This window comes from Cheilinus undulatus, linkage group 23 (genome assembly GCF_018320785.1).
Source record: "Cheilinus undulatus linkage group 23, ASM1832078v1, whole genome shotgun sequence".
NCBI classification, from domain to species: domain Eukaryota; kingdom Metazoa; phylum Chordata; class Actinopteri; order Labriformes; family Labridae; genus Cheilinus; species Cheilinus undulatus.
In genome coordinates this window covers 7,393,448-7,416,326 of record NC_054887.1, presented here as the reverse complement: position 1 = coordinate 7,416,326, position 22,879 = coordinate 7,393,448, and the positions used below count along the sequence as shown (strand labels likewise).

General features: G+C 39.6%; 1 protein-coding gene across 1 annotated transcript in view; it reads right to left on the bottom strand.

Moving 5' to 3' along the window:
- Positions 1–2,099: 2,099 nt before the first annotated feature.
- Positions 2,100–22,879, bottom strand: part of nrcama (neuronal cell adhesion molecule a) — a 108,373-nt gene continuing 87,593 nt past the window's right edge. The window contains exons 18-32 of the mRNA XM_041780701.1: positions 22,116–22,217; positions 21,767–21,964; positions 21,612–21,682; positions 21,305–21,530; positions 20,954–21,069; positions 19,337–19,547; positions 17,554–17,676; positions 17,237–17,413; positions 16,230–16,262; positions 15,635–15,700; positions 13,331–13,453; positions 13,070–13,225; positions 12,534–12,665; positions 11,772–11,850; positions 2,100–8,445 (exon numbers count right to left, since the gene is read on the bottom strand). Of these exons, the coding sequence (XP_041636635.1) occupies positions 8,211–8,445; positions 11,772–11,850; positions 12,534–12,665; positions 13,070–13,225; positions 13,331–13,453; positions 15,635–15,700; positions 16,230–16,262; positions 17,237–17,413; positions 17,554–17,676; positions 19,337–19,547; positions 20,954–21,069; positions 21,305–21,530; positions 21,612–21,682; positions 21,767–21,964; positions 22,116–22,217 (2,048 nt within the window). The 3' untranslated portion in view covers positions 2,100–8,210. The remainder of the gene's footprint in view (positions 8,446–11,771; positions 11,851–12,533; positions 12,666–13,069; positions 13,226–13,330; positions 13,454–15,634; positions 15,701–16,229; positions 16,263–17,236; positions 17,414–17,553; positions 17,677–19,336; positions 19,548–20,953; positions 21,070–21,304; positions 21,531–21,611; positions 21,683–21,766; positions 21,965–22,115; positions 22,218–22,879) is intronic.

Sequence of the window (22,879 nt, the reverse complement as noted above, 5' to 3'; positions counted from 1 at the left end):
TTTAGGGAACTTGCTTGGAAATTTTCAAGTGTTTTCATGGATTTTTAGATATATGTTTTTTTTATTTTGGAAAGTTTCTTTGAAATATTCTGGGAAAACTTGCTTTGAATTTTTATTTGGCATTTCAATGAAATTTTTGGAAATTTGTTCAAAATTTTGGATGAATTTTATTTGGAAATTTTCAGACATTTTAATGAGGGTTGTAGAAATTTGTAATTTGTGGGAATTTGCTTTGGAACTTTAGATATCATCATGGAATTTGGATATTATGGACGTTTCCTTGGTAGTAATTTCATGGAATTTACAGGGATATGCTTGTACATGTTGGGAAGTTTGACTCAAAGTTGCATTGTAATTTGAAAAAATTTGTTTGAATGTTGGAATTTGGGTAGAATTTTTTGGGGATATTTGCCAATTTAATTTTAATTTGAGTAAAACATTTTCATTGGAATTCTAGAGATTTATAGCTACATTTCATAGAAATTTGGGAAATGTACTTGTAATTTTGGGGAATTTGATTTTATATTTTGTGGAAAACATCTGCTTTGAATCTTTTTTTCCTTCTGAATTTGGAAAATTCGCATTTTTGGAGCAATTTGCTTGGAGATTTCCAGGCATTGTCATGGAAATTAGGGAAATGTATTTGTAAATTTGGGTTATTTGCTGTTTCTATGAATTTGGAACATTTGAATGTTTGGGAAAATACAGTATATATAGAAAATTCAGCCATATTCATGGAATTTAGGAAACATATTTGTAACTTTGGGGTATCTGATATTTATTTTAGTGGGAAACATTTGCTTTAATTTGTTTGACTTTCATTAGAATTTTAGAAATTTGTTTGAGAGTTTTGAGGAATTTGTTTGGAAATTCTGAGGCATTTTCATGGAGTTTATAAATTTATCTGTAATTATGAGGAATTTGGGTAATTTGATTTAAATTTTTTTGGTATCTGCTTTAAATTTTGGGGGGCATTTTATTATAATTTGGGTAATTTGTTTTGGCGTATTGGGGAATTTGTTTTTTTTTACATTCAGGCCTTGTACTGGAAATTTTGGAAATATATTTGTGACTATTGAGAATTTAATAAGAAGTTTTCAGACACACTTGCTTTAAAAATGTGTAGGCCTTTTCAGTGGACTTTGGGAAATTTCTCTGGATGCGTTTGGAAATTTGTTTGCATTTTTACAGGCATTTTCATGGAAATATTTGAAATGTTTGGGGGGGAAATTTTAGGGGAATTCGCTTTAAATGTTTTGGGGCATTTCATTGGAATTTGGCTCCTTTTCCTGGATGTTTTGGGGAATTCGTTTGGAATTTTAACCAACATTTTGATGGAAATTTGGGAAATTCTTTTGTATATTTTTGGAAATTTGGGTATTGATCCAGGGAAACTTAAGGCCTTTTTTTTATGTTTGGAGGAATTTTGTGTTGTGGAGTTTTTGGGAATGTATTGGACATTTTGGGGGAATTTGATGAGAGATTTTGGGGGGTATTTGCTTTGAAATTTGGGAGATTCACTTGAAGTTTCCAGGTATTTACATGGAATTTTGGGTGATTTTTAATTGGAATGTTTAGGCCATGATCAAATTTCATAACAATACTGGGAGAGAAGAAACTTTGGGGTACTTTTTAAGGGATACTTTTTAACGTTTTTACAATTAAGATTTTTATCACAAAAGATTTAGGTGATTTTTTTTTATTGGAATTTTAGGAATGTTTGTGCAGACTTTGGAAATGAAAATTTCAAAGAAATTCGGAACTTTTGGTGGAAATTTGGCTTAAACAAGTCCACTTAGTCCATCATCAAGATAACAGTAAAACATCTGCTCTAAAAGCGCTCCAGGTCTGTATTTTCTGCAGAAACAGGACCTTCAGAAGATTTTTGGAAATCCTTTTTGGTCAAAACTACTTTCTGTTAAAGGACAAGGCTGGCATTTTAAACTTCTCAGGTCCTTCTAATCCCAAACAAGAGGGAGAAACAAAAAATTCAGCCCAGTCTCAGAAAGTTAAAGAAAAACAAAACTGATATGAAATCCTGAAACCAACATTTATTTTATTTTTTAAACTTCATTTAAAATACAAAATATTTTGCAATATTATATCATAGAGTAAACCATTTGACAGCCGTTCATGCTTCTCATAGCTTCAACATTAACCAGAATGTCATATTATATCATATCATATACTGTATAGCCTACTGTATGTTCACCAGTCACTAGAACGTTGTTTCCAGGGTATTCACACTCCAATGTGCCAGTCTGTTTAAGCGTCCGGGCCGGCCATCCTTCTGTATGCTCCAAATTACACTTTTGTTTCGTTTTTTGATGCACACTCTCAAAAAGGATGTTTGTTTCGTCTTATGTCTAGTTTAGGACAAAAGTTTCTTTCGTAAACTAGCCGCGTGTTGCGTGTGAAACGGCACATCCTGTTTAAAAGTGTCCCATTTTATAAAAAATACAGAAAAGGTGCGTGAACTGTCAGAGACAGAAACAATACAGGTGTCACAAGAGCTCAGTCACAAGTTAAATAATCTCCTTTGATACCTGATAGGCTAAACATTTGAGCTAGCAAATCCACCTGACAAGTTCAAAAAAAGAAAGAAAAGAAAAAAAAACTTCACAGCAAATAAAAGAGTGAAAACTGTAAATAGCCTCAGCTCACGCAACGCCATTATACCCTCCTACCCATAATGCAGCAGGGTTAATTGAGGTCAAGCTCTCACTTTTGACCCCAACACATCTACACTCAATTCAAGCCATTATTTACAAAATACAACAAAAATATCTACACGTGGAAAGCTGACGCATCGCAAACCTAAAAACTTGATGCAAGTTATGATAAAAGAAAAACGTGGAAATGTTTTCTGAAAAAAAAAAAGTCTTGGATCTCCTGTCTGGAGTTGGAGTAGACTGTAGACACACATCAGAATCATAAGCTGTGTCCCAATTCAGGGGCTGCATCCTTTGAAGGCTGTAGTTTAAAGTCAAAGTGTTTTGAGGGCTGTTTCATTTCAAACGCTCTTAAAATGTGAAAAACAAATGCAGTCTTCTTTTGCAAGTGCCACACTGGATCCATCTGGTGCATCTTTTGTAGGCAGACATGTCCCATGATGCATTGCACGCCATATCAAATAACATAGTAGACTCTGAAGAGAGCAAATAACATATTTTTAAATATAAATTTTTGTTTCAAGCCAATGGAATTGCCAGTGACACATACACCATATGGACAAAAGTATTTGGCCATTATTGAATTCAGGTGTTTTAATCAGACCTGAGGCCACAGGTGTATAAAATCAAACAACTAGCCATGCAGTTTCAATATGCAAACATTTGTGATACAAAATGGGACATTCTGAGGAGCTTGCTGACTGAATATGTTACTGTGATGGATGCCTGACTTCATAAATGCGCTACAGAATGAATTAAATATTCCAAAATGTTGAGGGAAGCTTTCCAAGATGAGTGGAGGCTGTTATATCTGCAAAAGGTCACCGACCCCATATTAAAGTACATGCATTTGAATGTCACTCCTGTTCTAGGGTTGTAATGGTCATGTGTCTGAATAATTTTGTCCATATAGTGTAAGCGGCGGTAATAGCTGGTGATGCAAACAGGAAATCCTCTGTCTTTGTCTTTGCACTCAGGCTGAGACTAGTTCCTTTTCAGGCTGAGTCCTCTGAAGGATGCTCCACTTGAAATGGGACACAGCAGAGCATTATCCATGGTGATTAAAAGCCAAAGTGTACACCACGCACGCTGTAACACGGTAGCATGCATGTGCTGCACACACCCACACATTCATGCACCCAAACATTCAAGCTTCATTCATTTACAGTAATAGAAAACTCACCGAGTGCTGCCCTGACAACACAGACAGAAGAATAAATGCATAAACCAAAGTCACCAGTGTGTTTACCATTTTGCAGTGAAACAAGCAATTTTTTCATTCACATTAACAGACGACACTTGTTTCCACATTCAGAATCATTACGCAGATTTATGACCCCCTTCATTTAAGTGCTACCAGTAACACGAAGTTCCCGCCCTGATAAAAGTCTGTGGTTCCTGTTGGCAGTTACCTGGTGAGCAGGTTGGCAGTAGTTTGGTGCTGCAGAGCAGCGGCTCCTCCTCAACATGAATGGGACTGAAATGACGACAGCTCTTGAGGCGGTCATGCTCTTACATTAGGTTTCGTACACATTTCCTCGGTCTTTAAATCCTCACCTGATGGTGTGAAGTGATCAGTTTATATGCCTGTATATGTATGAGTTTATGATTGTCAACAAGGCCAGAACAATCTATAGCTGGATTTAACTCCTCACGTATAACGCCAAGGTTCAGCTAGGAAACGGTCATTTTTAAAACATATTTAAAGCTCCTGTGATAATTTCTAAACTGGTTATGAAACAGACTAAAATCAACACTAATGCTTCTTTATGGCCAACAAAGCAAACTAAAAACATCAGCATAAAGATGGCTGACCTTTTCCATAGAGATATTTTAAAGCCTTAAACTGCTGTTGGGGGGGGGTAGGTGTGAGTGCCAAGTAATAAAGAGCTTCCAGCTGGATATACCGTAAAACCTCCAAAGGGAGGTGCCCAGGAAGCATCCTGATCAGATGCCTGAACCACCTCAACTGGCTACTTTTGAGCAGCTCTACTCGTAGTTCCCTTTGGATGTCTGAACTCCTCACCCTGTCTCTAGCCTCCCTCCAGAGAAAACTCATTTCAGATGCTTTTATCTGCAATCTCAGTCTTTTGGTCATTACCCAGAGTTCACGACCATAGGTGAGAGTTGGGAGGTAGATCGACCGGCAAATTGAAAGCTTTGCCTTTCAGCTCAGCTCCCTCTTCACCACAATGGTCCGGCACAACGGCCACAGGACTGCTGATGCTGCACCAATCTCACACTCCCTTTAACCCTCACTCGTGAACAAGACTCCGAGAAACTTGAACTCCTTCACCTGGGGCAGAGACTCACTCTCAACCAGAGGGAGCAATCTACCATTTTCCAGCAGAGAACCAAGGTGCTGACTTTAATCCCAACTGCTTTGCACTCCACTGCAAACTGCCTCAATGCCTCCTGGAGATCCCCAGCTGAGGAAGCCAACAGAACCACATCATCTGCAAAAAGCAGAGATGAAATTCTGAAGTCCCTGAACTAAGAACCTTCCTCTACCCGGCTGCACCTCGAGATCCCGTCCATGAAAATCAATAGAAATGGAAATAAGGGGCAGCCCTGGCAGAGTCCAACATGCACCGGGAACCTGCCTGACTTTGATATACAGGGACCTGATGGCTCACCTAGGACCCCATTTTCCCCCACATGATATGGACATGATCTTAAGCCTTCTCCAAGTCCACAAAACACATGTAGACTGGATGAGCAAACTCCCATGCTCCTCCAAGGAGCCTTGCAAGAGTAAAGAGTTGGTCCACTGTCCCGTGGCAAGGATGGAATCCGCATTGTTCCTTCTGTATCCAACGTTCAGCATTTGGCTGAACCTCCTTTCCAGCACACCAGAGTAGACCTTCCCAGGGAGGCTGAGTAGTGATACCCCAATAACTCAAGCTTTTACCCGCCCAGCTTTATTTTGATGCCTTTAATTATGATGAAAAACTATTAACAGGACAATACTTGCATTTGAAAGGGATTGAGCGGTCAAGGAGCCGGCTGCCTCCTGATATTGCCCTTTGTATTTTTTTTCTAAAGAGATGAAAAACAGTGTGCATTGGATCGTGGGTAATTCCTGCAAGCAGAGGACACATACTGAATGTGCATCCTCAAAAAGTCTCTGTTTGAAAGACTCGGCGCTAGGAGGAATTTTAAGGATCCTCAACATCAGAACAGCCCTCTAACAGCAGTAGAATCATTCAAACACTACCGTTACGGGATCCTTGCAAAACAGATGGGTTTGCCAGACTCCATCTCTGTCATCAGGCAAATATCATCATGAAAAGCTCTAATCCACAGCGGTTGTGCTGAACCCGACACTGTTCAGACCAATCAGCATAATTTGAGGAAAACAAAGCAGTAGCTAGGGGCACGGCACTGCTGTACTTGAAGCAATGTACAATGCGTCATTTTGTCTTGTCGCTCTGATTGGCCCGTCACAAATGTGACAGAAAGTTCCTCCAATTACCTTCCCAGAATTTTTTGAAAAGTCCTGCCCTTCCCAAACGCTTTCTATGGGAGCTTCCCCAGAAAAATATGGAATACATCCATGCAATGGAGATATGAAACAGTCTATCTGGCATGTCAGGTTACCAGGATCTTTTCTTAGCTCTGAGAAACGGCAAGTGTGCCTCTGCTGCAGCAGGCTGCTAACTCACTTTGCTAGCTGTTTCTCACCTGAGTGAAGCATCTGATTGGTTGAGTAGTGTCACATGTGGCTATCATTAAGACGAGAGAAGCTACACAGCTCAAAGCAGATTAACGTAAATGTCAAGGTTGGCGTAGAAGCACTCATCAGATTGGTATAACAGGTATGCACCAGTCTGGACAGGAGACAGCATCTGGATCCGCTAATTAGTGAACTTGGACTTAGAGCATCCCGGCCATGGAAAATGTAAAGAAACAGCTGACACTAGTCATCATGGGATGCCTACCCCCTGGCAGTAGTTCCAGGCTTTCAGTATGCTTAAATAGATACAGATCCTATGTGATTATGGTCCTGTTTGCTTTTTCAGGTCATACAGAGGTAAGAATAATAATTTTGGTATGTTTTATAACCAGATAAAAACTCCTCACAGGACCATTAATTGGCTAATTAGCACATAGATGTTTAATAACACTCAAATAGCTTATAATAAGTGGTTTAATTTGCATGAATAGCTTCTTAAACATCAGCAGAACCATTTGGAGCTTTTCCCATGCAACTTAAAGGTAGTTTCAAATACTTTAAAAGGCTTTGGGTTGATTCTATGTAGGATTTTATTATGCATGTTATTTATGGTCCTTATGATGTGCACTAATGTAGGTCTGTCCTGTGTTTGAAGGGGATGCATTTCTATGAGTCACTGTTCTCTACAAAGGCACTAGAAACCGTGCTGAGAGGTTCTCCATCATCAACTTATAGACATCTTTTACTGCCATAATACACGGCAGGTAAATGGAAATGCTCTTTGTAGATGTGAATTTTGACGATACCACCACAGACTAGAGGAAAGGCTTGCACAGTGACTCATGATTTGGGTTGGTAGCACATGACCATGATGCTGACACAATCCCCACTCCTTAGTGTGTAGTTAGTGTTTGGAAAAAGAAAGGATAAGAACAAGGCTAGAAGAAAAACAGACGACAAAAGTATAGAAAAAGCTAGAGTAAACCAAAAACAGGCCGATTGTGTTATATGTGGGAGTTCTGGCTGGCTGGTGTGATAAGGAATGACCCAACGCTGAGTTCAAAGTGTTTCTCGCCAGGTTTCCAAAGACTACAAATGGACATCCCTGACCTTGAAATATAGAGCTCTTCTTATTCTATTACATATATACAAACAGTTCATCTGTCCCAAAAAGACAAATGCTAGCTTCTACATTGCGCCACACGTTTCACAGCGGTGCATCGACGACACTGCTGCCATTTTTTTCTCAAAATACCATTGAACACTTTGACTGGAAAAAAGAAAAACAATAAGAGGCATATCCAGACGCTAGTAGGCGTGCATCATTTACAGTCTCAACACGCAGCTCACCTCTGCAACAACTTACACGAAGATGGTAAAATGCATAATAGAATCATGATAATCTCCATGCAGATGATTTGATGCATACTCGCCTGCATGTGGGTCATGTACTGTACTTTGATAAAATATATATTTGGATACATGTTTCAGGATGTTTGCAAAGATCATATGGCACTAACACACTTCTGCTTTAAATCTTTCCAGTACATTCCTTCATCTTTTCCGTATTGCTTGCTCTCTTCTCAGAGTCCTCACATCCCTCGTTTCACACCTTCTTGTAATGGTCATGGGGGATGCGTTGTCGGTCTTCGCTGTGTTGAGTGTGTCGATCAGAGATCACAGTGTGACAGGGGGGGCTGGAGATGAGGGTGTGACAGCCACCATGGTTTAAAGTAGGTGTCCACATCCGCCGTCACCTTCGCAACTGTCACCACGAAAGCGCTCGCCCATGGTCACATTTGCCAGGGTGACGAGGAGTGGCTGTAACAACCGTTGCAGCCGAGCCGCCCGCCATCCCTACGTTAGACAAACGAGTTCATGGCGTTGACGGGCGACGGGGCTTCTGAACTCTCGTTCCCTTCGTGCGTGTCTTTTTCTTTCTTGCCGCTGTACTGGCCGATGAAGGAGCCGTCCTCGTTGAACTGTCCGTCCCCACCCTCCCCGTAGTCCACCAAGCTGTCATCGCTCTCGTCGCGGCGCACTGTCCCATTTGACGGCGTCCGGCTGCCCTTCAGCGGCTTGTGGTCCTCTGTGTCACTGTGGAGGGTGAGAAAGGTTGAAGGAAGTTAACAAAGAATAACTTGTACATTTATTTCAGCAGTGGTCAGAAACCCTGATGCATCAAAGAGGACAGGTTGCTGTATAAGTACTAGTCTGGCTTTTCCACTGCACAAAAGTCTTATAGCATTCTTCCTCTGGTCTTTGACATAATAGTTTGGGTGTGGCTAGTTTAAACCCAGAGCCAAACGCAGGCCATGCATAGGAAAAATACTGCAAATGTTTTGATTTCTATGGCTTCAATGTCAACAAAAAAGGACAAAGTTTTGAACCGTTGCTGTTCTCAAAGTCCCCTACTGTTCTCTGCCAGTGCGCTATCCCCATAATGCATAACTCCATCCCCCACCTCCGCTCCGTGTAACAGTGTGGCCCCACTAGACATTTCCTGGTGCATACAGACACACTACTCAGCTCCGCCTACCTCAGCATCTGACTTTTTTGGTTTTTGAGGAGACTTTACAATGAAAAAATGCCCGTGGATATTTATGTTTCATGGGTGAATTTCCTATCATGAGGGTGAAAAGCTGTTAAAAGTGGCCTTCCAGGTTTATAATGCGAGTAGCTCACAGTGCAAACAAAGAAGGTCAATTTCAACATTAATTTTCTTTTTGCTTACTGGAAATTTATCCATGAAATGGAAGCGCTGATGTACTTTTTAGTAAGAAGACCTTATGGAGTGCTAGTGTTACTAAAAAGAGTCAGCAGAGCAGGATGTCTCTAATTCTTATAGTTTTAAATAAGAGCCTCATGGTGGCTGAGTTTAGCTACAGTGACTTTACAAGTAAAAAGTCCACAAATAATAGAGAATAAACCTGTTGTGTTCCAGATCAGGTTTGAAACAAAAGTGCTTTGATGTGCTAACTACACAATTTCCTCATCTCATACTATAATTTGTATAATTTGAGGCACATCTGTCTGTCTGTGTTGATTTGCATGCCCCACTGTTGCTCCAATCGTCCTTGATAATTCTCAGAAGACTTCTTGGGTGTACTGGTTCAAAACTGGTGGCATGAAAAAAAATCATAAATGTGTATTTTCTATAAAATCCTCAAAGGGTGGGCACATGTAGGTTGTGTGATGCTTTGTTAAAGCTCCACAAAAAAGTGCAAGGACTAAACTTTGTAAACAAGTCCAAAGGCAAAGCTTTAATGCCCCAGTTATTGTGTTGATGGCCTATCCCCGCACATACACACCAGTGCGCAGAGACGCTGCGCCATTATGCAGTTATTTGGGGGAAAAACACTCCTTTTCATGTAAATTGGCTTTATGGCACTAAATCTTAGTTGCAATAATTAAGTGTGGAAAGGATGATTTTTAAGCTTTGTTTTTTTGTTTGAAGTCAATAGGCCAAGTGAAACAGGAAATAGGGTTACTTGAATTTGACATAAAAATTAATGTTACACAAGGGGGACAGTAAACCATACTATTCAGGACTGGCACTGGTAATTTTTTCAGAATTTCAGCATTTTGTAATCTATTTTTTAAAAAAAGACAATATACTATTCAAAATGATTTTTTTTTTTTTGGGGGGGGGGGGGGGGGTGTCCTATGTCTAATACAATAAGTTAAACTTAAATAAAAGATTTCATGTAATAAAGATGAAACCAAATGGAGAGGTTTATATTGTCAAAGGAAATGTATTAACAAAATGGCAAAATAGTCCGTGGACTTCTAAGGGTTAAGCAATTAATAATGAGGATGGTAATAGCACGGCATAAATAGAATAAAGATTAGCCTACTGTCTGTGAGAGCTGATGGAAGTGCACTGCAGTTTTTATGATGCACAAACTTTCCAGAGATCAGGAAACAATTTCACCTCTGTACTGAATGACTTTAAAATAAATTTTATGTAAATCAGGTCGGAAAATATATTTGACATTGCTGTTACTTTGTTCAGAGAGGAACTTTAATCAGGGTGGGGCTTAAGTGAAGATATTAATATTGCCTTTAATTAATGGCACTGTCTGTTATTCTGGATATTCAACATGGATTGTCTGAATTGTGGGGAATGCTGGCAGGATTGACGCAGCTATTGCGGGTGCAGGTGGGAGTGGATGGCATGCACTGTGGAGGCTGGCAGTAATGCTCAGAAATCCAGCAGTAGCGAAGAGGGGTTGAGAAAAGAGTACTGCGCAGGGCTCTAATAATTAACAATAACATGAGCAATAATACTTCTTGTGCAGTGGAGCAGCTCTGCCACATCTGCAGAACTTCACAGATTCATCTATAGTGATAGCTTTGATTGAAGCTTATGGGATTTTTAGTTTAAGGTTAATGACCACTGCTAAGAGGGTTTTTGCAAAGCGTGCTCTTTAGTCTCTTGCAGAACCTTACCTTTATCTACAGTCTTTGAAAATGAAGCAAACCAATATGCTCTCAGTATACATGCAATAATCAAAAATGCACAGATCAATCACTCGCTCCAAAATATAAAGACTTATACCTGCATCAGTGTGTCTGTTCTAGAAAAACTACCTGATCAAAACAACATTTTGCAAGCTCTATTATAAGAATCTAGTATATTTCAGCTCTGCTTTCAAGCTCAATGCAGTTGTATTAATAGAAATTAAATGAGGGAAGCTCAATGTAGAATAAGTTCAGATTCAGTATTACATTTTAGTGATTTCTGCTGTGATTGGTGTTAATGTTGTCAAATATGATCATGATGACCAAATTAGTTGCACTTTCTGCTTGCTTGCATGCAGGTTTACACCGCGTCTCGTCTTACCTCTCTATAGACCTAAACAAGCCAAAACAAAGATAAGAATGGAAGCACACATGAAAAGCAATTCACACGCCACAATGACTCTTTCTTTTTTAAAAACACAGATGACAAAAAGCATGCATATGAAACATTTAAAGCACAACGACATCAACATTGAGTAAAAAACACACAGTTCACTCATTCAAAGCAACTACTGTGGTATATTTGACACTTCCAGGACTCTAAATTCTACAAAGCCTTCTAAAAAAAATCTATACTTCTAGAAAAGTGTCATAAAATAACTTCAATGGAGTTTATTTACATGTGTTTCTAGAAGTTAGCATACAGCTTACTTAGCCAGGGATGACATGACTTGTTAATACTTTAAGATTATTTTAGATTAGATGGGGAGTGTTCATGTGAGTTGGTCGTTATAAGACTGCACACATAAGGGAAGTGCTTTTGTTGCCTTGCCTCTATGGAGTCTGGTGAGGAGAGTGTCTCTGCAGCCTGGTCAAATGTTCTAACATACAAACAGGTGAGTCAGGAAACAAGAGTCAAATAATGTCCACTACAGTCCTAACAGAGGAGCGGGTCTTACCTGTACTCTCCAAAGGTCCCGTCATCTTCCTTCATGGGCTGGATCTCTGGGTCTTGGTGAGCATCTTCTTTCTCTTTCACTAAAGATTAAACAATTATTATTTTAGGAATTTTCTTGCATGCTTGCTTCTAGTCTTGAAATCACAACATTTGCTGGACAGTGGAAATAATCAACAAAAATTATACATAGTGGCAATAGATACTGTGTATGTTTACATGGAATAAAGCATTATAAGATCCATGAAGCATGACATATTGGTGGCTTGTTCTAAAAAGATGATTGCATCACAGATAATGGCGGTAACAGTGATACATGGTATTGAAAAGTTGCAATCAAAATAAACAATTATAATGGGTGTCAGTGGACAAGTTTTGTCCCCATGGGATACATACCTGAATACTGTTCCTATGCACAATACCAAACAAGTCAATGTAATGATTTGGCATGAAAAATTTAAAATGAGCAAAAATGCACGTTTGTGTAGTTTCATGCCAATCGCATCAACAAAACACAAATTGGTTCAAGAATTCCAAAACAGTATGCAAAGAAAGTGCCTAGGTATACAAAGGGTAAAAGAAACCTAACCTAACACTGGCTGAAAATTTATTTGTATTTTTATTTTATTTTATTTGAAATATCAGGGTCAGTACATATTATTAAACACTTGCATGTAAATATGTAGGATTGTAGCCAGTGGCTAATTTCCGTCCTTTGACCCTGGGCAGGTTGATGTTAACAATGTACAATCAATGTCTGCTTTACCTGGATATTTGCCGCCCTTGTTCCTCTTAATGAAGCACACGATGAGGAGGACCAGTATGAGGAGTGCAATGGCACACATGAGTCCAATGAACCATCCCTGGGTGGCAATGTCGACCTGTCTGCTGGGCACAGCTGTGCACGCACAAACATAATGAGGAAGAAAAATAAAATAAAGTGTTAGAACTGGTCTAAAAGTGTAAATCTAGGGTGCTTCAATGTTGGAATCTACATGTGAGAAACACTGAGATGTCAAAAAGGCTCTAGACAAAAGTATGACATTAAAAAAGGGGGTTAATATGCAATGGTTGTTAACGACAATCAGGAAAATCACAACAGTTAAATAATAAACATGATTTATTAATGATTTAATCCACACATGATTTAACTGACATGCAGATCAACATGCTTTTACTAACCACCAGTCTACTTTACATTCATGTTTACATGAAGGTTTTTATGTTGAAAACAAAGGGGATGGAAAAACGTGACGATAAATCAAACACAAAGACGATCTATCGGGAGGCATGCCGCCTCACCTGGCACAGTAACCAACACCTCGTCTGTGCTGTGGACTGTGGGGTCGTCCGGGTCTCTAGCTACCACGCGCACCTTATAAGACGTCCCTGGCTTTAAACCTTTTATCATATGCCAGTGAGAACCGTTTACCAACTCCTTTTTCCAGTCCTCTTTACCTGGAATTAGTGTAGCGGATGGAGAGTGATCACAGTCAGGTAGCCTCTGGTATTGAAATGGTTGCAAAGTTAGAGTATTACTGTAAATGCAAAATCAAGCCTTACTGTTTTCTACACTATATTCCACATAAACATTCTTATGATGTCCAAAGTAATCCCAGCGAATCACCGCACCCTCCTCCGACACGGACGTGTTAACTGTGCCAAACGCAGGGCCTATAGGGGGCGCTGAACACACAGGAGACAGAAAATTCAAACTTTGATTACAAAATGTAGCTACAAAGGCAACTACTGTGTCAGCTATTTCTTATTTAATATAGGTTTACTTAAGTGGGCCCTTATCACCTAATAATTTGATAGTAATAAGTGTGATTATATAGTAATTTCTCAAAAAAACAGTGGTTGTTACCTTGTAATAAATGGACATTTTACCAAAATATAACTCTGATAAATAGTAATATTAAGGAAGGTTTTACCTAGTAATAATGTATTAATTTCTAAGTGATTCATTGTAATATTTTTGTGATTCTCTGGTAATTAGGTGGTATTTTACAGAGCAATTTTATAGAAATAAGATGATAATTTCTATAGAAGTTGCTTTAGTGGGCTGATTTATAAAAACAACTTAGAAATTATGCAAAAAAAATTTTATGAAGTTAGGAATGAAGGCAAATACCTACAAATTCTATGAAAATTATTCATGACGTAATTACTTTAATTTACCAAAATACAGAAATTATCTGGGAATTATAAAGAAATTTATATAGAAATGATCACCTTTTTTCTAAGAAATTACTTGGTCGAATACCACCTAATACAAGAAAATAACCACAATATTGAGAGGAATGAATTGATTTTTAATACATTATTACTAGGTAAATACTTCCTTAATATTACACTTGGCAAAAATCCAATTTATTACAGGGTGAGAGGAAATATGCGAAATAAAAGTCCCAAACTATTATCTGACGAGATTTATAAATGTAAGTTATTTTATTCCTTTGCTTTAAAACAGACAAAGCGCAAACTTTAAAGGTCACATATTGTGCAAAATACACTTTTTCAGGCTTTTCTAGCAAAAACATGCGCCCCTTGTCTGTCTACAATCCCCTACCTATCAAAAAATGTGTGCTGAAACAAGTCGTTCTCAAAATTTTCCCTCATGATGTCATGTGGGGAGTTAGCCCCGCCCCCAGCTTTAGCTGACCTCCCAGTTTGAAGGGAAGTTCAGCCCCTCCTCTCCTGATCATCCTCTCAGTTGCCAGCTGAGGGGAGGATCAGGAGATCCATTAAGCCACATCCATTTCCTGAGAGGGGTGTGGTCAGGGGTGGAGTCAGCCAGCTCAGCTACATTTAAAGCCACAGACACAGAAACATCTTGTTCTGAGCAGGGCTGAAACAGAAGGGTTTTTAAACATACAAAAACAAATACTGGAGCAATTTTTCAGCAACAAACTTCACAGGCATGTTTTGGGGACCTGTGAGAAAAATATAAACTATGGTAAAATATGTAAAAAAAAAATATGGTAAAATATGTGACCTTTAATATTCATTGTGCATTGTTTAACAATGGCGAGCCCTCACTTCACTTTGTAGTAAGCTTAAAAGAAGTTAAAGACTACTTTAGCCTTCAAACGTTACCAACAAGTACTGTGGACTTCATGAGAAAATATTAAATAATAGTTTCAATTGCACCTGATGTTGCTGCTGCAGCACACGGCACATATGGCTATTAACAATACACTTCAGACCATTTCTTATCACTGATTTAACCTATAAAAGAAGTTTAAATTAAAACTGCCATGGATCTCATTACAACCAGCGTGTAGAGTGATCTGGTCTTTTGTTCACTGTGTTCTTTGGTAAGCAGAAGAGGCGTGGCATCAGCTCTACAGTTCAGTTAGCCTGTTTTCTTCTCATATGTCAGAGGGGTATTTTGGCTTCACTTCTGTATGACAGAAGGTGATAGAGATGCATTGTCCATATTAATATCGGGTCAATAGTTCTTCTAGATTGAGGATTGTAAAAAATACACAAACATACACATACACATTGATCAACATCTGACTTCTTTCCTACCCAAGTTTCTGTTGCAAAAATGATCAAACTGCACAAGGCAAAAGCTTTATATCGTGCAACAGCATAGAAACAGATCAGTCATATCGCTGCTTAAACAGCCATCTCAGTGCTTCATCTTAAAAATGATAAAACAACTCCCACTTGAATTGAGAAGCCCACCTGAAGCCACTTCCCAGCCAATGCTGAGGGGCTTTAAGTGTGATACCACTCCATTTTTATCCATATTTAGTTTGCTTTAGATAAATCTAGACTGAGATGGTCCATTTTCAGCAGTGCAGATTATGTGTAGCTCTAAGGAGGTAGAAATGGGGACACTGGGAGTGCTTGTACCCTTGTGAAGTGGGGGGTGCGTTGACTGAGTGATGGGAGAGGTTGGGTGTGGGGGCTCTGTGAGGCCTGGAAGAACATGGAAAAGAGTGAGACATCACATACAGACCCACCACACACCCACCATAGGGGACACCATCCAGAAAAAAAACTGCAGAGACAGTAATTTACAGAGAAACTTGCTATTAACATGCTGAGTCAGGCAGCATGCATGCTATCTACCTGTAAGTCCAATTCTACTCATCTATTTACATTATCTCTACAGTAGCAAAAGCAGGAATATGAGATGGGTTAGAACTGGACTGAAACAAACATTTGTGAGCATCATGTGAGAGGCTTCTAATGAAATTGATTCATTAGAAGACGTGAACAGCTATAGCATTCAGTTTTTAGATTCAGTCAGTGCAACCTATTCGATAAGACGGGTGCAAGCATGGTGGCTTGCAGATGCCATGGAAGTCTGTCACACACACTTTTTTTTAAACTTATTAACATGCATGGATGAATAATAAATGCATCTATTCTAAGCTGTTTTAATGTGTTTAATATCTGATCATATAAAAAGCATGCAGATGCTTCCATGGGCAACTTGAGTTACCTTTGCCCGCCACTACAGTGGGCTGAGTTTGAGCTTTAGAGAAAAAAAGACAGAAATAGAAGAGATGTAAGGAGTGGAAAGCAGTTGGCTCTCTTTGGTACTTTTTAGCTCAAGGAAATCACTAACAGCGGTCAGGCTCCCATGTAAGACAGGGGTGGCAAAACAGGCTAAGTAAAACAAACAAGATTTCTGCAAAAAAGCAACGATATGTAGTCTTTTCACCTTATAAAAGTGGGTCTAAAAATACAATAACTTTCAACAGTAGGAATGGTGTCAATGCCGTGTCCACAGAGTGCCCCAGTCACCTGCTTTCAGCACTGTGTAACCTTGGCAGCAAGTGCATATAGCCTCACAGCGCTAGTTCACACACCCACCTTCAGCTAAAAAGAAGCCTGTTAGCACGGTTGTCACTGTTTACAACAACGGCTGATGCTAAGAGACAAAAGAGGCCAGTGATTGGTGAAGCCAAGAAGAGAAAAAGAGAGAGTAGCCAGACTTGAGAGAATACTGGACAGGCTTTTACACACAAGTAAGATCTTCATGAAACAGCAGGCTTCAAGTCCAAAGGCAAATGCACAAAGTCCAGATACAAACAGCTTGAAAAATTGGGCTGTAGATGCTGGTGGAGTCATATTTGTGCAAAATCCAATAATATTGCTGTATCTCATCAGTCCCTGTAGGTGTGATGGTCGAATACTTTTGTCCATATTGTGTATGGTTCTAAGTCTGTGGCACCCTTCTCTTGCAGAGTAAGTTAGCCACATAAGACGTGCAAGCTTTGTCACACTTTAACTGCTGACTCCAGGTTAAAAGAAAACAAATTTTCCTTAATCTTGCTTAAATCCCACAACTCTTTTCCATATGAGAGGCCAACAATACTGCCTGACGTCTTTGTGCACAACCTCTATATCACACAGGGTCCTTGTTTTGTCTCCTACTTCTTTACTTTGACCTGTGAATCTGATCATCATTGATGAAGCAAAGGGCCAAAACAGTAAATATCTCACCTGTGTCCATGACAGTGAAAGCTTCCTCTGTGATGGACGGGCCCGAGCCCTTGATTGTCTGTGCACTTAGGTAAAATTTGTAAAGCATGCTGGAGTTCAGGTTCATCAGGACGGTGGTGGTCTCGTTGGCAGCAAACATCTTGACCCTGACTGGGCCCAGTTCATTAGTGCTGTTGACTGCAGAGAGAGAAGGGTGGACAATAAGGGGAAAGAAAAAGACATAAAAAGGGGAAAAGTTGGATTCTGGGAAGGTGAATTTTTTCAAGCATAATTGGTACACAATTCTTACAAAACCCAACAGACAGTTGGTTATCTACCTGGTTGGTATTTGAGTGTGTATCCAACCAGGCGGCCATTGTTGTTCATTGGTGGGCCCCATTCCAGGGTGAGAGAGTCCAAGCTGGGCTTTACCACATTCAGAAAAGATGGAGGTCCTGGGACTGTAAGAACCAAAGTACAAGGGGATTAGACAGTAGCTGTAGCACAGAAAATTTTCACCATGTGATTAAAGATAAGGACAAAATTATCAGCCCCCCATGAAAATAAAAGCCTAGCATTAGGTCACACAGGACACTGTAGTCATACACCCAACCGTGATCAGCTGACGGCCAGCTGATCTCAATTATCACCTCCCAGCTCCCACAGCCACACAGCTCTTTCTCTCTTTTAAAATATGACGTCCTTCTCACCAATCCCTGCCTGCATTAATGCTGATGCACCATGCTGCTGCTTGCAAAGCTTAACCTCCTCCACCCCAGCTTCCTCCTTTATAGCATAAAGCTTGTTGCACCATCATGCTACTATGGATTCATGGCTTTTGAACTATTTTTATTGTATTTCATATTAATATTTTCATAAATGTACATATCCATAAGGGAGGTTTCCAGCCACACGCTCCCTGGAAAGTAAAAGCATGCAGTTTGACTAACCCAGGGAGCATCCTCTGAGCAGAGACATCTCCGCCAAGTAAAATGTATATCCATTATGCAACAAAATGGTTAAATGTGTGATCAGAGTGCTTTTGACTGAAATAATAATAATGTTGTCCACATCTGTATTGAGAATGTTTTTTTTCCACAAGGTTTTATTGGTGCAACTAGATGACTGCAAGGTTCTAAGATTAGTTTCTAGAGCAGTGATGCTCAAGCGTGGCTCTGAAGCCACATGTGGCTCATTTGTGATAATTTATAACTCTTTAATGTCTTAGTTTGAAATATAATTCCCCAGAAAACCAAAATTTTACCTCAGAAATTATCCATTGCAATATTTTGCAACTTTAATTCAATTTTTACTGCTTTTTAGCCCATTTTTGACACTTTGATCCAGCTTTTTGCATTTTTTTGCCCCTTTCTTTGCATTTTTTGCCACTTTTCATCCATTTAAGCTGCCTTTTGCATTTAAATGCCACTAAATTCCCATTTTGCCACTCTGTCATGCCTTTTGCCCGTTTTTCCCACCTTTTTTCTGATTTTTGCCCATTTTAGTCACTTTTCACTCATTTTCTCCACGTTTTTACCAATCTTAGACCATTTTTGCCACCTTTAACTCATTTTTTGCTGCTTTTTACCCTTTTTTTTGTCACTTTCTGCCCTTTTTTCTCCCAGTGTTTGCTGCCTTAAGCCCATTTTTGCCACTTCTTTTTGTCACTTTTCTCCCCTTTTTGACACTTTTATCCTGCTTTTTGTCGCTTCTCACCCATTTGAGCTGCTTTTTGCAATTAAATGTCACTTTTAGCCCATTTTTCCCACCTTTTCTTTGATTTTTGCCCATTTTAGTCACTTTTCACTCATTTGTTGCAACGTTTTTGCCATTTTTAACTTATTATTTGGTCACTTCCCACCCATTTTTGCCCCTTTTCTCCCAGTGTTTGGTGCTTTTTGACCATATTGCCACTTCCAACTGATTTTAATTGCCACTTTTCACTACTTAGATTGTGGCTCTTGCAAATGTATTTTTCAACAATTTGGCTCTTTGGTTGAGCAGGGTTGAGTAACACTCTTCTAGAGCAATAAATTGTTGCTATGATGGCATATTTTAGTAAGCTAAAGAAGTTTATGTTATATTAATGTAGTTATTATTAGCAGCAGCAGCCATACACACCTCCCTCCGGTGTCTCAAATTTCTTGCTGGGACTGGGGGGCCCTTCTCCTTTGCTGTTGAGGACCCTGATGCTTAGGTTGTAGACACTGTAAGGCTGGAGGCCTGGCAGACGTCCATCGCTACGATTCCCACTGAACGTTAGAACCTGCTCCTCTGGCTTCTCCGACTCCCCTTCTGCTTCATGCAAACCTCGCTCTCGAGAGTAGTACACCTGGACGAAAAACAACAAGGAGGTCTTTATTTAACAAGCCAGTTTTTATCACATTAAGTATTTCACAGACTATCAAAAAATAAAGCCAAACAGTTTATGACTCTTCTTGGAGTCTCCAGTGACAACCAGAAGTCCTCTGATGAGGGCTCATGCTCAGTTTACTCAGTTTACAGATACTGTGGACCATAACATCCTAACTGACAGTCTCAGATGACGGGTGGGTGTCACAGTTAGCGCCCTTGACTGGCTCTCCAGCTACTTTTCAAAGATTGGTTTGCAGTTGGTCCATATTGGTCTAAATGTGAAGCTTTATCTTGTGGTGTGACGCAAGGTTCCGTCTTGGGGCCTTTTTCATTCTTATTTGGAAATCGACTTATTTGGCTGACAAATTGGCACTAGTATCAGTTCCAGAAACACGTGTATAGTGCCAATGGAAGGTCTTTGCCCCTTTGGGTGCTTTACCCTTTTATTGCTTTTATGAAACAATCATAGTCAATATAATTTGGCTTTTTTGACAACAAAAATTACAAAAAAAAATCCTCTAATGTCAAAGCGAAAACAGATTTCTGCAAAGGAATGTCAATTAGGGTCCAGTCAAAGCTTTATCAGTATTCCTGGCTACCATTACACCAAGAAGACAAAAGAACCTCGCAAGCGACCAGACACAAGTTGGGGATGGATACAAAACAATCCAAGGAACTGAAAATTCCTCAGAATTTAGTTAAATACGTCATCAAAAAATGGAAGGAATATTGCATATTTGTAATTCTGCCTGGATCAGGCCGTCCTCACAAACTGAGTGAGTGTGCAAGAAGGAGACTAGTGAGAGAGACACCTATGACTCCTCTGAAGGAGTTCCAAGCTTCAGCAGCTGAGATGGGAGAGACTCTGCAGACAACAACTGTTGGCCGGGTTCTTCATCAGTCAAAGCTTTATGGGACAGTGGCAAAGAGACAGACACTGCTGAAAAAAAAAAACTCAACAAATCTGGACTAGAGTTCACCAAAAATCATGTGGGAGACTCCATGGTCAAGTGGGAGAAAGTTCTTTGGTCTAAAGACCAAAATTTAGCTTTCTGACCATCAGACATGACCCTATGTTTAGCAGACAGCAAACACTGCACATCACCACAAACACACCATCCCCACTGTGAAGCACAGTGGTGGCAGCATCATGCTGTGGGGATGCTACTTGGAAGCTGGCCCTGGAAAGCTTGTAAAGGTAGAGGATAAAATGAATGCAGAAAAATACCCTAGAAGACAATCTTATTTAGTCTTTAAAAGAACCATGGCTTGGGAGAGGGTCTATTGTGTAATTCTTCAGTCAAAGGTTAAATCATATTGACCATGATTGATTTCTAAAACTTTTTATAGTCACTGTACATGCAAGAGGAATTCAAATAATACCTTGTATCCCTGTAGTTTTCCTCTGACTGAGGGGTAAGGCACAGGCACCCAGTGCACCTCTGCAAGCGTGCTGTTGTGCACCATGACCTGCACGCTATCAGGAGCAGACAAAGGCACTGGGCAGGAAATAAAAACAAATACAGTCAAGGTTTTGGGTCACGTCACGGCAAAAATTAAGGACCACCATTGTCTTAAAAGAAGAAAAAACTATTAAGACTCATCATGATGTCTCAAAAAGTACATTTACCTATGATAAAAAGCTAAAAGTGTTATGTTTCAATCGTTGATTATGATGTCCAAATACGTGGTAAAATAAAAAAAAAAGATAAATAAGATCATATATGAACTCACAGTCCTCTCCAGAGTATCCAATCACAACTTCTGGCTCAGGGCCGCTGCCATAATCATTCAAAGCTTGAACTTTGATCTCGTAGGGCACGTAAGTCGGAGTTCCAGTCACGACAAACTGGGAAACGTTGGCTACGTTCTTTGAGGACCAGTCGTCCTCCACATCCTTCTGCCTCCACTGCACCTTGTACTCCAGATTGGGCCCATTGGATTGAAATCCTGTCAGCGGCTGAAGAGACAAAGAAGAAATGCTCTAATCTTGTGAAATGGTCTAGAAAGTGTTATATTTGATCTGATAAAGATATCTTACTGTCCAGGAGATGACCAAGTTTCCAGCTTCTGTTCCCTCTCCCTGAACATTTGATGGATTATCATCAGGAGCTACAAATACAACAAAACACTCTTTAATATTTTTGAAGATTTCAAATATCATAGGATCTTTTCTTCTGAAGGGGTGATGGTCACCTGCAGGGTTGGTCCTGTATTGGTTAGAAGGCTGGCTGGGCTCGCTGTAGCCAACATGATTCAGAGCCAGGACTCTGAATGAGTAGTAGACGTATGGAGAGAGATTTAATTGAGCTGTGGTGCTCGTACCGGCAACCTCTGTGAGGTTGAACCAAACTCCCGGCTGGTGGAGAAGATCCTCGAACTGGATCAGAAACTCTGAGGAAGAGGGAAAAGATTTAGGGTTAAGACTTCGGAGTTTTTTAGGGGCACAGAAAAGCTGATCACTACTCCATTGTGACTGGAACATCCAATTTAAAACCTGGCAATTCAAAGGTTAAATTTGCAGTGATTTGTTAAGCAATCATACTCTGTGTAGGACTGTTGTGTTCATCTCCAGGGATCCAGGTGAGCTGAACGCTCCTCTCTGTCTGGTCGGTCAGCTCCAAGTCAGTCGGGGGGTCAGGTTTCTCTGAAAACAAAGAAATGCAGGAAAACACAAATCAAAATCTCTCACAGCTTTTAACATAAGCCATCCCATCCCACTAAGAATTTACATGGCTGAATCTGATTGGTCAGAATTTACCCACATTTGACTGATTCTGAAATAAGTATGCATATCTATTTTGTATTCTTTGATCCATATTCTCATTTGCAACATAAAAAATAAACCATGCAGTTTAAGTTTTTGTCTCCTAGACTTAGACTACAAATTTACTCTATAATAGGACCTTTGTCTCAGTCATTAAGTTTGTATTATGGTGACCTTGTAATTGTATTTCACATGCCCATTTACAACACAGAAGGTAGAAGCTTTGAGTAAAAAGAAAACCAGAGAAGCTAGGTGCAAAAGGGACTGATTTAATTATCCATAAGATACACAGAAATAACTGGAAGATCAACAAAAAAAGCAGAAATTAGGCTGCTGTCAGTTAAACATCATATAAGAGGCATGCTTACTGTTGCAATATAGACATCTAAATAAAAAACTAGTTCACAAATGCCTTGGGTTTTAATCCCTTTGAGCTACCGTGAATCTCTAAATGTTATAAAAATAGGAAAATATGGAATACATAGTATGAATGAAGAGGTTTCTTAACATTACAGACCCTGTTAAGTGAAGTTTTTGTCTTA